Below are 14,158 nucleotides of genomic sequence, written 5' to 3'. Positions count from 1 at the left end.
CTGAAGTGGCCGTACGGCCTGATATGTGTACACACCGTCAGTCCAAAATCCGATTGTGTCAGAACGCGGTGACGTCAAACACACGACGTGCTGAAAAAACGAAGTTCAATGCTTCCAAGCATGCGTCAACTTGATTCTGAGCATGCGCGGGTTTTGAACCGATACTTTTCTGTACTAACCATCAGTTTGGTCCGATGGGGCAGCGGTCCATCGGTTCGGTTTTGAAGCATGTTTTAAAATTTTGTACCGAAGGAAAACAGACCGATAGCCTATACACACGGTCGGTTTTCTCCATCAGATCATCCCCCCACAGTTATTACCTTTTGTATCACTTGACAAGCCCTCCTAGATTGTAAGCTCTAACGAGCAGGGCCCTCTGATTCCTCCTGTATTGAATTGTATTGTAAATGTACTGTCTGCCCTCATGTTGTAAAGCGCTGCACTGTATAAATTATGTATAATAATATTAATAACATGGGTAAAGTGGGCAAAAGGGAACCAAAAAGAAGCACTCAAAGTATATGAATGTAAAGAAAATATTACCATCTTTCAAAACAGCACAACGGGGTAGAGGTTCACAACAGGCTTTAAAATCAAGTGAAAAATTGTTCAGATCCACAAATTGGTACAGAGGGATCGTTACATATGAACTCCTGGAACACATAGGCCACTGCAGGAAAACAAAGAATAAAAAGCATGTAAATCTTCAGATTATTAGGTCTTCCATTTACACAAAATCACTGCGATTTTGAGAGTATAAAAGAAAGAATGGGAAAAGGGAAATTCATCAGCACCAGTAATGAACAGACTGTACAGGTTTTCAAGAGAGGCAATAAAGAGCGATCAAAGAACAAAAATGTAATAAATTGCAGTTAACCAGTCCTTAGAAAATGATGACTTCATCCGGGCCCTTTGACACTGGTGCACTTAAAAAAGTAGTATGTGTTTTGGAAAAATCACATGTCATGTTTTTGACATATTTTGGTGCATTTTCCATGTCAAAAGATTTAATTAAGTTCATAGCAATAAGCTTAACATACAATTTTGGTGCATTTTCGAAAAGCCTCAAAACACTCAAACAAATGCAACCTTTGCGTGCATTTTTATGCATTTTATATTTTAATGGGAGGTGCATTTTTGGTGCATTTTAAATGGGACACCAAAGAAGCAGCATGAAGGACATTTCAATACGCACCACACCCGCAGCACACTGATTTCCATAGGATTTAGCTCCTTCCCGCTCAGACTATTGTAAAATGATGCCAAAGTGATGCACAATTGTAAACAATAGACATGTGCAATTCGTTTTGTTTCTAATTAGTTTTTTTACGGAAATTCGTTAATTACGAATTTTCGTATTTACACATTTTTTATTTACGAATTTTCGTATTTCCGAAAATTCGAATTTACGAATTTTCGTATTTCCGAAAATTCGAATTTACGAATTTTTGTATTTCCGAAAATTCGAATTTACGAATTTCCGTATCTTCGAAAATTCGTATTTACGAATTTACGAATTTTCGTATTTCCGTTTTTTTCCGAATTTTCGTATTTACGAATTTCGGAAATTCGGATTTTCGGAAATACGAAAAAATTTCAGATTTTTCAATTTTCGAAATTCCGAATTTTCCCATTTTCGAATTTTTCAATTTTCGAATTTTTCAACTTTTCGAATTTTTCAAATTTCGAATTTTTCAATTTTCGAATTTTTCACTTTTCCAATTTCGATTTTTTCATACGAAAATTCGGAAATACGAATATTCGAAATTCGGAAATTGAAAAATTCGAAATTTGAAACATTTTTCAATTTTCGAACTTCGATGTTTTCAATTTTCGAAATTCGGAAATACGAAAATGCGAAATTTGAAAAATTCGAAATTTAAAAAAATCAAAATTTGAAAAAAATCGAAATTTGATTTCGATTTTTTTCAAATTTCGATTTTTTTAAATTTCAAATTTTTCAAATTTCGCATTTTCGTATTTCCAAATTTCGAAAATTGAAAACATCGAAGTTCGAAAATTGAAAAATGTTTCAAATTTCGAATTTTTCAATTTCCGAATTTCGAATATTCGTATTTCCGAATTTTCGTATTTACGAATTTCGAAATGGAAAAATTCGAAAATTGAAAGATTCGAAATTCGAAAATTGAAAGATTCGAATATTGAAAGATTCGAAATTTTCGGATTTTCGAATTTTAGAAATTCCGAACTTTCGAATTTTTCAATTTTCTAATTTGCCCATTTTCGAGTTTTTAAATTTTCGAATTTTCGAATTTTTGAAATTTCGAATTTTTTAATTTTCGATTTTTTCAGATTTGGAATTTTTCAGATTTGGAATTTTTCAGATTTGGAATTTTTCAAATTTCGAATTTTTCAAATTTCGAATTTTCGTATTTCCGAATTTTCGTATTTCCGAATTTCGAAAATTCGAAATGGAAAAATTCAAAAATTGAAAAATTCGAATTTTGAAACATTTTTCGAATTTTTGAATTTTTCACTTTTCCTATTTCGAATTTTTCAGATTTCGAATTTTTCAATTTTCGAATTTTTCAATTTTCGAATTTTCGTAACTTCGAAAATTGAAAAATTCGAAATTCGAAAAATCGAAAATTGAAAAATAAAATAAAATTTCGAATGTTTCAATTTCCGAATTTTCGTATTTCCGAATTTAGTATTTCCGAATTTCGAAAATTCGAAATTGAAAAATTAAAAAATTGAAAAATTTCGAATTTTCGAAAATTGAAAATTCGAAATTTCGAAAATTGAAAAATTCGAAAATTGAAAATTTTCGAATTTTTAAATTTTTGAAATTTCGAATTTTCAATTTTCGACATTTGGAAATTTGGTATTTCCGAATTTTCATATTTCGAAATTTCGAAAATTAAAAAATAAAAAACTCCAAATTTCGAAAATTGAAAAATTTTAAATTTGAAAATTGAACAAATCAAAGAGTCTGTTTCTTGACTTCCGAATGAATGGAAGCAAGCAAACATTCATTGATGGGTGCTGGTGAGGCTGTATTGATGGGCGCTGGTGAGGCTGTATTGATGGGTGCTGGTGAGGCTGTATTGATGGGTGCTGGTGAGGCTGCATTGATGGGCGCTTCATTAAAAAAGTGGGGTTTACATGGGCAGAAAAAGGGGGTAGAGTCAGGGGTGAAGCCAAGTGGGGTGACAAAAAGAGGTTTCGACTAGGGTGTCAAAAATTCTTGCACCAGTCCTGGACCATGGTACACTTTTGACACAACGTCATGTTTCCATGGCTCAGCTGTGGGCCTTGGATTTATGTAGTGGGTGCCACCGGATGGAGGGAGACCAGTGAAAGTGTGTTCGCTAATCTCCCCTAGCTGGTAAGAACCCAGGAGTGATGTGGATTTAGCTTGAATGTCACTGTAAACTTGTTTGAACCCTTTGAAGATCAGGATGGTTATAACATACCTTGTAGACAAGGGATTAAATTTGTTCCAGGTCAGTGGTTCAGCACGACAGCCAGGAAACTACCATTTTCAGAAGGATAGAAGCCTGGAGGAGTTAGCAAAGGCAACCTCTATATTTGTCACTGTAGAGGTTTTCATGGATATCTAAAGTATATGTACTTGCGACTGACTGGAATTTACCAACTGCAAACCAAACAGTGCAGAAACAACATACGTTCACATAGAATACAGTGAAAAAAGACTTACATTTCCTCCAGATCCATCCATTATGATAGAAGGATAGACTAATGTACAATTCACTGCAGGAGGCTTCCAAGTCCACTTTAACTCCCATATCGACCCACTAACCATTGTCTTCATTCCTATTGTGATATTTGATGGTGGAGGAAGATATTCTGTATAAAACACATTGAAAAAAAGCAATATTTAATGTTTTAAACTTCTTATGCTTCTTTAAAGGATTTGTATAGGTATGGCTGAAATTTACAATCAAAAACTCCCTCATTCCATCTAAAATGTTTTTTCGTTTTTTTTTAACCATGTAAGATCATCATTAGGCTTGTACAATTCTTGCAGAGAAGCTGCAAAGGATGTCAGCAAGGCCAATCTAACATATCTAATCTGGAAGTGCAGAATGAAGTCAGGTATGCAATCCGCGTCGAGTATGCAAATGAGCTATTTACGGCGATCCACGAACGTACGTCGGCCCGTCGCTTTTTTTTCCGTCGTTTGCGTTTGGCTTTTTCCGGCGTATAGTTAAAGCTGCTATACTGAGGCGTACTCAATGTTAAGTATGGCCGTCCTTCCCGCGTACAATTTTGAATTTTTTTACGTCGTTTGCGTAACTCGTTCGCGAATATGAATTTGCTGAGAATGACGTCACCGTCGTAAGCATTGGCGGGTTCCGGTTTAATTTCGAGCATGCGCACTGGCATACTCCCAGGGACAGCGCATGCGCAGTTCCAAAAAAACGTCGTTTACGTCGGGTCACGACGTATTAGCATAAAACACGCCCCCATTAGATCCATTTGAATTCCGCGCCCTTACACGGCGAGAGATACACTACGCCGCCGTAACTTACGGCGCAAATTCGTTGAGGATTCAAACAAAAGCAAAGTAAGTTACAGCGGCGTAGCATATCTTACATACGCTGAGCCCGGCGCAGATGTATGTGGATCTGCCCCAGGGTGTATAATGTCAACAGTGTAACAAAGATGCAGGGAAGCAGCATTTTCTGTTCGCTCAGTCTACTTCTGTCACAAACCAGGAAAAATGTCTGACAGGTAGTGCAGAGGCAGTACAGGAGTGAACAGGGATCACTAGTATGTATTATACTGTAATTAGATTAGGAACATTAAATATAATCTATGCTTCCTTATATCAAGTGCCCCTTTCAGAGTCCCCCCTTACATCAGGTGTGCCTATCAGAGTGCCCCCTTGCATCAGATGTTTCAATCAGAATACTTCCTTATATCAACTGTCTGCGTCAGAGTACCTCCTTGCATCAACTATTTTCTGTTCTGAATGAATGTGCTATAATCACTGCATTATGGCCATCAGATGAAACTAAGGAGCATAGGAAATGCATACAAGAGATATAATGTAACAATTCCAAAGAACGCTAGAGAAAATGAGCAAATAAATGTATCCATTGCAGTGGCGGTGCGTCCATAAGGGCGCACGGGCGCCACCCCCTCTACCCAGCCACCCCCTCTATGACCAATGGATAGATTCATGCATTGCATGAATCTATCCATGGCCGCCGCTGCCACCCTCTATTCAGGCGCCTGGCACCTTTTCAGCACAGTGCCAGCATTTGATGGGCACAGTGGCAGAATTTGATGGGCACAGTGGCAGCATTCAATGGCACAGTGGCAGTATTTGATGGGCAGAGTGGCAGCATTCAATGGCACAGTAGCAGAATTTGATGAGCACAGTGGCAGCATTCGATGGGCACAATGGCAGCATTCTATGGGCACAGTGGCAGCATTTGATGGGCACAGTGGCAGCATTTGATGGTCACAGTGGCAGCATTCGATGGGCACAGTGGCAGCATTTGATGGCACAGTAGCAGAATTCGATGGGCACAGTGACAGCATTAAATTGGTACAGTGGCAACATTTGATGGGCACAGTGGCTGCGTTCGATGGGCACAGTGGCTGCCATTGATCTGCACAGTGGCAGCATTTGATGGGCACAGTGGCTGCAATTGATGGGCACAGTGGCTGCAATTGATGGCACAGTGGCTGCGATTGATGGGGTTTTTTTTTCAGTATTTTTCAGTTTGTTTGTGTAACGGAATGACCCGTGACACCCAAAGACTTTGTGAGGATGGAGGATACTCCTGTGTCAGCGTCACTGATAACTCTTGGGTCTGAGTCCACTCTGTGCCCTTTGGGCATGGAGTGGCAAGTGAATCGTAATTCATGGATTACATGAGATTTGACATCACGGACAGTTCATATTGCAGGCTCTTGAGAGACTACAAGATGTTGGTTAATTGTGACCCCAACCAGTCAATATTCTATGACTCATTTCTATGATTAGTCTAGTGACATGCTAATTGCATCAGGGCTTGGAGGACATTCCATTGTCCTTGTGTAAAGGTGTTGTAACGGACAGGTGTTAATCCAGGTCTGCTCCCAGAACTCTAATTATGCATACTAGAGACTGCTTATGTGTGATAACCCTGTCTACAATCTATTGATGCTCAGAGGTGTCAAGCGGTATGCCGAGACGGAGTGGGTGAAGGCTTTTGTTGTTAGTAATTGAGGAATGTTTAGTAATTAGCCTTAGTGTGTGATTGGGGGGGGGGACAGTTTGATTGTTCCTGTAAATTCTGTGACCTGTTGTACTATATAAAAAGACTGAGAGAAATCATTAAAGTATCTTTACATTTGGAACAAGTACAGAGCTGCGTGTCTCGTCTTGATTCTGGGAAAATGGGATGCCTGCTGGTCTGTCTGTGTGTCAGATGAGCTGTTGTCGTGGATGGAAGGTCGTAAACGGTGGTGACCGTTACAGTGGTGGCACAGCAGTGGGATAATTCCATCCCTTAAAGGACGGCTACAAGGACACAGGACGATGGAGACACTGTATGAGCGGCTGAAGCTCTCTTCCCTCAAGGACTTACTGGAGAGCCGGGGCAGATCGGCCTGCAACCGTAAGAGAAGGGACATTATCGCACAACTTGTCGAAATGGATAGAGCTGAGAGGCCCAGCGTAACAGACAGGACACCCGATGAAGAGTTTTGGGACCGGGCTGTTAGACGTGGACTGGCACAGTACGGACCTAATCCTCCACCGGAGATCATAGACCGGGTTATAGCGGCTGTGGATGCCACTTGGCTAGAGCAAAGAGGTGCTGCAGCAGCAGAAGTCACAGCAGCACCAACTGAAGAGAGGGGAGAGGTACAGAGACCAGTCACCATGGAGGTGGAGTTCCAGGGAGCCGGGGCAATTGGCCCCTCTCCCCAGCAACAAGCTGTGGTGGTAAAGCATTTACCCCCAGCTGAATCCCTTGCAGCAGGGCAGGATGATACTGGCTGCTGCACACAACTGCAGCTTGAGCTGACATCGGGGGATGGGACTGTGGTCTCCCCTCAAAGCGACCCAGCAGAAGGGCTGGCAACGGAGCAGAGTGCCACAAGTCTCTGCTCTCACCTAGCAGGAGAGGGAGTTCCTGGACCAGTGGATGGGACTTCAGTCTCCACTGGTATACCCCAGGGATGGTGGCCAGTTGGCCCAGATCCCCAGCAGCATGAGGAACTGAGCCCAGTCACCCTGTCTTCTCTCCAGCGGCTGAAAGGACTCCAGGGAGAAGGGCCAGTCCAGGCCTCTCCCCAGCGGCAGGCGTGTTCTCTGAGAGAGACAGAGGTTGGCTGGGTGAGTAATGCTCTGTTTGGAGCAATTTATTTGGGGTACGGTATGGATACCAGCATTGGAGGACTAGATCTACTGACTGACTTCGGAGTCAACCCGTTCGGGGTCTCCTCCTGTGTCAGTCTCCCACCGAAAGGGGAGAGATGTAACGGAATGACCCGTGACACCCAAAGACTTTGTGAGGATGGAGGATACTCCTGTGTCAGCGTCACTGATAACTCTTGGGTCTGAGTCCACTCTGTGCCCTTTGGGCATGGAGTGGCAAGTGAATCGTAATTCATGGATTACATGAGATTTGACATCACGGACAGTTCATATTGCAGGCTCTTGAGAGACTACAAGATGTTGGTTAATTGTGACCCCAACCAGTCAATATTCTATGACTCATTTCTATGATTAGTCTAGTGACATGCTAATTGCATCAGGGCTTGGAGGACATTCCATTGTCCTTGTGTAAAGGTGTTGTAACGGACAGGTGTTAATCCAGGTCTGCTCCCAGAACTCTAATTATGCATACTAGAGACTGCTTATGTGTGATAACCCTGTCTACAATCTATTGATGCTCAGAGGTGTCAAGCGGTATGCCGAGACGGAGTGGGTGAAGGCTTTTGTTGTTAGTAATTGAGGAATGTTTAGTAATTAGCCTTAGTGTGTGATTGGGGGGGGGGGGGGGACAGTTTGATTGTTCCTGTAAATTCTGTGACCTGTTGTACTATATAAAAAGACTGAGAGAAATCATTAAAGTATCTTTACATTTGGAACAAGTACAGAGCTGCGTGTCTCGTCTTGATTCTGGGAAAATGGGATGCCTGCTGGTCTGTCTGTGTGTCAGATGAGCTGTTGTCGTGGATGGAAGGTCGTAAACGGTGGTGACCGTTACAGTTTGTGCCCCCCCAAAAATTTTGAGCACCAGCCGCCACTGATCCATTGATTACCTTTATTTGTTAAATTCCCTTTCACGTTCTTTTGAATTGTTACATTGTATCTCTTGTTACAGTACATATGTATTTTCTGTGCTCTTCGCTTCCATCTAGTGGCCATATTTCAGTATGTTACTACTGTTGATAATAAAAGGACATTTGTTCAGAAGAGCAAAGAGCATTCTCCTTTTTTGTGCCCAGTTCACACAGAATTATTAATAATACAGGTACTTATATAGTGCTGTCAATTACCACAGCGCTTTACAAATGTTTCGTAGATTCACATCCGTCCCTGCCCTCAAGGAGCTTACAGTCTAAAGTCCCCAACTTACATTCATACTAGGGCCAATTTAGACAGGAGCCAATTAACCTACCAGCATGTCTTTGGAGTGTAGAGTGAACAGAGAACATGCAAACTCCAGGCAGGTAGTGCTGCAGTTTGGATTTGAAGCGATAACTCTAGTGTTGCTAGGCAGGAGTGCTAACCACGTACCCACTGTGCTGTTCAAACCATATGTACTTTAAAATTTCCTGGATGCTATGCTATTTTTTTTTTTAATTGTAAATGGACCCCCTTTAACAGGGAGACTGCAAATATATACTCCACAGTGGTAGAACTAGCGGGGTCGCAAAGGTCACACGTTTGACTGGGTCCTGGCATTCTCCCACTGTCAGGGGACCCGCTGGAGGTGTGAAGCTAAGCAGCTGAATTCGATTTTTCAGCTGCTGAGCTTCACACTTCCAGCGGTGAACACGCAGGAGGAGAAGAAGCTGATCAGCTCTCTCCTCTCCCAATCCATGCAAGGGAGAAGGGAGGGGGAACTGTCAGTGCAGGCTCTGGGCTGTATGAGAAAGACTCTCTCAGCTCAGAGTCCTCATGAGGAGGCAATGATAGGTGGCGCAGATAGGCTGCACTGATGAGTACTGATAGGTGGCACTGGTGGGCAGCATTGATGAGCACTGATAGGTAGCGCTGATAGGCAGCACTGTTGGGTGCTGATAGGCAGCAATGATGAGCACTGATAGGCGGCACTGATGGGCACTGATAAGCAGCATTGATAAGCACTAATAGGTGGCACTCAGGGGTGGACTGACAACTCATGGGGCCCCCGGGCAATAGGAGACTATGGGGCCCCCGGGCAATAGGAGATTATGGGGCCACACAGTATACACACACATATAGTATACATACACAGTATACATACACACACTGAAAATGTACTGGAGAGGCGGGGCAGCTATAAACTTGGGATTTTTTTTTTAAAACACAGATTTTTACATACTTATCCTAGTTTTACTGAGGCTGGCAACCCTGATGGCAGTGCCCGAGTGACCAAATGGTCAATCCGCCCCTGGTGACACTCATAGGTGGCATTGATAGGCAGCACTGATGGGTGCTGACGAGGTTATATTGATAATGAGTGCCCTGATTATCAGTGTAAATAATGTACTGGCAGTCTTGGGAAGAAAGGACTGGTGATAACTGGTAAGTCTGTTTACATGTGATCAGTTGATCACATGATAAAGGGCTGCTATAAATGTCTCTTTACCGTGATTAAATGCAAAACAAACATTTATTATTTTGCAGCTTACAGAGACACTCTAATACAGAAGGTGTGTTACTGGTCAGATCTCCAGGTGAAAACAGAGTGGAAAAGCCTAAAAAAAGAAAACTAATGCAGACACCACATCTAATGATTACAATATATTGCATTGCTGCAATATATTCCATTTTTGGTTTTGGATTTAATACTGCTTTAAGCGTGTCTGGCTTTAATATGAGCAGCTCATAGTGAGCAGCAGATCAATTACTAAAAAATTTTGTTTTAAAAAGCTTGCATCTTAGAAATGTAGTAATAAGGTATTTATGAAAGTATATAAAAGATTAATGTCCTTTTCTCTAAATTTATCAGCAGCAAAGTCGCTGGAGTGAGAACAAAAAGAGTGCAGCGCTAATTACTAAAGACCATTTGTGAACTGAGCCAAACAGTATTTATACCAATGCCGATATATACCAAAAAGCAAAATTCCCTGTTAAAGTGCTAGTGCATAAACAATAAACTGGATGATGCATATAACCATCACAAACTATAAAGGGTGATTGCAGGCGAAATGGGCTCCAATCGTACAGAAATAGTTCATAAATATAGGTGTGTGAGATGTCCAATACGCCCAGAGAGAAAAGAGGAGAGTGGCTGACACATGAACATTCAGTGATTTAAAAGGGAAAAAAATGACACTTACTTTTTTCAGTCGCTGTGTGTCCTATGAAAAAATGTATCAGCGGCAGGACTAAACAAATTTCTGAAATGACTTTCATACTCCCGAACATATGTTATGAGGGTATGGGTAATGCCACCAGATGCTAGCTGCACACTTGGTTTATAAATTGTATCTTGAGGTTATTTATTCCAGGAAACACACAAAGTTTGACGAGGGTTACAAATTACAATGTATCTTCCAAAGCCAGCCCCTTCTCCTCCCATAAGTGTGGAATAAACCTCCCATGATAAACGTCACTGGGGATACAGGCAGAATAAAATGAAAAGTTTAACCACTTGCCAACTGGGCACTTAAACTCCCTCTCCTTCTTAGACCAATTTTTAGCTTTCGGTGCTCTCACATTTTGAATGACAATTACTCAGTCATGCAACACTGTACCCAAATGATTTTTTTGTCATTTGTTTCATACAAATAGAGCTTTCTCTTGATAGTATTTGATGGGACGTACTAAACTGCATATTGGGATGATGGGATGATTGGATTATTGGCTGCAATACTGAGAACTCTCACTAGATGTCAGTGCATTTTATACACATATATATGGTAATAACTCTGGGCCATATTCTGAGTAAAGTTACGATGGAGCATCTCAGGATACTCCATCGTATCTCTCTTTTTTGGCCAGTGTATCTATGCGAGTGATTCTTAGAATCATTTTCGCATAGATACACTGAAGATCCGACATGTGCCGGCCGCTAGGTGGCGTTTACGTTCAGGTCTCATTTGTTTATGCAAATGAGCCTGATACGCTGATTCCCGAACGAATTCGCGTCGCGTAACCGTCGCTTACGTCGTTTGCGTAGGCGTAAGGTTACCCCTGCTATATGAGGGGTAACCTTACGCCAGTACCACGTAGGCCATGTTAAGTATGGCGTCGGGTCCGCGTCGTGTTTTCCCGTTGGGTACGTCGTTTTACTAAGTCGTTCTTGAATACGACTTTACGTCCATGACGCACACGTCGGCGTCATTGACGTTTTACGCCGAGAACTGGAGCATGCGCACTGGGCTATTTTAAGCCCGGCGCATGCGCAGTTCGTTATAATCGGGGGCACGCTTAATTTAAATAGAAGCCGCCCCCTTGGAGATACGCGGGGAAACGCTGGGCCAAATACACTCCGCCGCCCCAAACTACGGAGCAAGTGTTTGGGGAATACAGCACTTGCTCCTGTAGGTTGGGGCGGCGGAGTGTAAATGGCTTTCATTCCTGCCGTGATTGATACAATGTTGAAGCAGTTGCTAATGTTTAACTGTTCACTTGCTGTTTTTTTAACAGGATCATAGTAAATTATACTGAATTAATGGAAAAATTACATTTGACCTGTTTTTGATGAAAATATGGGTAGAATTATTATGTTAACTCCTGACAATTAACATGTTTAACCCATTACCGATATAAATATGCATATAATTATTTTTCTACAAGGGGATTATGGGTGGAATATTGGTTATAAATATACATATGGATATATTAAACTAATTTCTTATAATAATATGCATATAATTATTTTTCTACAAGGGGATTATGGTGGAATATTGGTTATAAATATACATAGGAATATATTAAACCCATTTCTGATATGAATATGCATATCATTATTTTTCTACAAGGGGATTATGGGTGGAATATTGGTTATAAATATACATAACATATTTAAAAAAAATAACAGAGTTATTACCATATATATGTGTGTAAAGTGCACTGACATCTAGTGAGAGTTCTCAGTATTGCAGCCAATAATTCAATCCTCCCATCATCCCAATATGCAGTTTAGTACGTCCCGTATTTGATCACCTCTGGGTTTTTTATTTTTTGCACTATAAATTAAAAAAGACAGAAAATTCTGAAAAACATTTTTTTATGAGTTTCTGTGATACAATTTAGCAAAGTAGTAATTTTTCTTTGGTAAAAAGAACCCAAATTAGTGTATATTATTTGGTCTGTGTGGAAGTTAGAGAGTCTACAAGCTATGGTGCAAATCATATAAATGCGATCACACCTGATGTACTGGCAGCCTATCTCATTTCTTGAGACCCTAACAAGCCAGGAAAGTACAATTTCTTCCCAAATGACCGCTTTTTGGAAAGTAGACATTCCAAGGTATTTAGTATTTTTTTTCCCCACAATCCTTTGCAAAATTAAGATTTTTTTTCCCACCAAATTGTCATTGTTATAGGTTATTTCTCACACATGGCATGTACATACCACAAATGACACCCCAAAATACATTCTTATACTCCCGAGTATGGCGATACCACATGCATGGAACTTTTTCACAGCCTGGCCACATAGAGAGGCCCAACGTGCAGGAAGCACCATCAGGTGTTCTAGGAGCATAAATTACACATCTAATTTGTTGACTACATATTACACTTTTGAATGCCCTGGAGTACCAGGACAATAGAAACCCCCACAAAATGACCCCATTTTGAAAAGTAAACACCCCAACGTATAATCTATGAGGCATAATGAGTCTTTGGAATGGTAAAAAAAATAATTCTGACGTTTTTGGAAAATGTGGGAAAAAAATGAAAACGTTTTTTAACACAAAGTTGTCCATTTATAAGATATTTCCAATACATAGCATGTACATATAAAAAATGACACCAAAAAATACATTCTGCTACTCCTCCTGAGTATGGTGATAGCACATGTGTGAGACTTTTACACAGCCTGGCCACATACAGAGGCCCAACATTGAAGTAGCACCTTCAGGCATTCTAGGAACATAAATTACACATCTCATTTCTCAACCATTTATTGCACTTTTGAAGACCCTGGAGCACCAGGACAATAGAAACGTCCACAAAACTACTCCATTTTGGAAATCTAACACTCCAATGTATAATCTATGAGGCTTAATTTTTTTCCAGAAGTTTTTGGAAAGTGTGGGAAAAAAATGAAAACACTTTTTTGTTTTACACAAAGTTGTCCATTTATAAGATATTTCCAACACATAGCATTTACATAGAAAAAATGACACCCCAAAGTACATTCTGCTACTCCTCCTGAATATGGCAATACCACATGTGTGAGACTTCTAAACAGCCTGGCCACATACAGAGGCCCAACATGCAAGGAACACTGTCAGGTGTTCTAGTGACACATAGCATGCACATACCAAGAATTACACCCAAAAATACATTCTGCTGAGCAAAGGGTAAATAAAAGAGTACCTGTGGTTTTAGTAGCACAGTTGTCCACAGGAGGATAGCACTGGTCCAGGCAGCAGGCAGTGACTTGGTCAGCAACAGCGAACGCAATTGTCCAGGCAACAGGCAGGAATACTGTCCGCATTCAGTACAAGCAGCAAGCAGGTATACTGTCCATATACAGTCCAGGGTCAGTGCAGGCAGAGATATTATCAGCGGTGCCAAAATATTGGTCCTGGTAGTAGGCAGGAACATGGTCCATGTGAAGTGGTCAGTTAATGCGATAGGCAGAGGCATGATGGCAGTAAGTCCTACAGGCAGCAGGCAGAAGTAGGGCCTCCATTCAGGACTGAATGGGGACAGGGGTAGAGGCTTCTCCCACCCATTTTTTTAAGCTTCTGGTCTCCAGACCCTAGTCTAGGAATGGGAAAACCAAAACAAATAATTTTCTTCACCAAGAAAAACAATTCTGGATCCCCTCACATAT

At 40.9% G+C, this 14,158-nt stretch overlaps 1 protein-coding gene across 1 annotated transcript in view; it reads right to left on the bottom strand.

The window, feature by feature from the left end:
• Positions 1 to 10,778, bottom strand: part of LOC120913616 (interleukin-13 receptor subunit alpha-1-like) — a 49,349-nt gene extending 38,571 nt beyond the window's left edge. Inside the window, exons 1-3 of the mRNA XM_040323695.1 lie at positions 10,483 to 10,778; positions 3,683 to 3,831; positions 544 to 670 (exon numbers count right to left, since the gene is read on the bottom strand). Coding sequence (XP_040179629.1) covers positions 544 to 670; positions 3,683 to 3,831; positions 10,483 to 10,570 — 364 coding nt within the window. The 5' untranslated portion in view covers positions 10,571 to 10,778. The remainder of the gene's footprint in view (positions 1 to 543; positions 671 to 3,682; positions 3,832 to 10,482) is intronic.
• Positions 10,779 to 14,158: the final 3,380 nt, after the last annotated feature.

Source organism: Rana temporaria, chromosome 9, assembly GCF_905171775.1.
Source record: "Rana temporaria chromosome 9, aRanTem1.1, whole genome shotgun sequence".
Lineage (NCBI taxonomy): Eukaryota > Metazoa > Chordata > Amphibia > Anura > Ranidae > Rana > Rana temporaria.
Note: the sequence above shows the minus strand (reverse complement) of the source record. Positions and strands in the feature narration are given on the sequence as shown.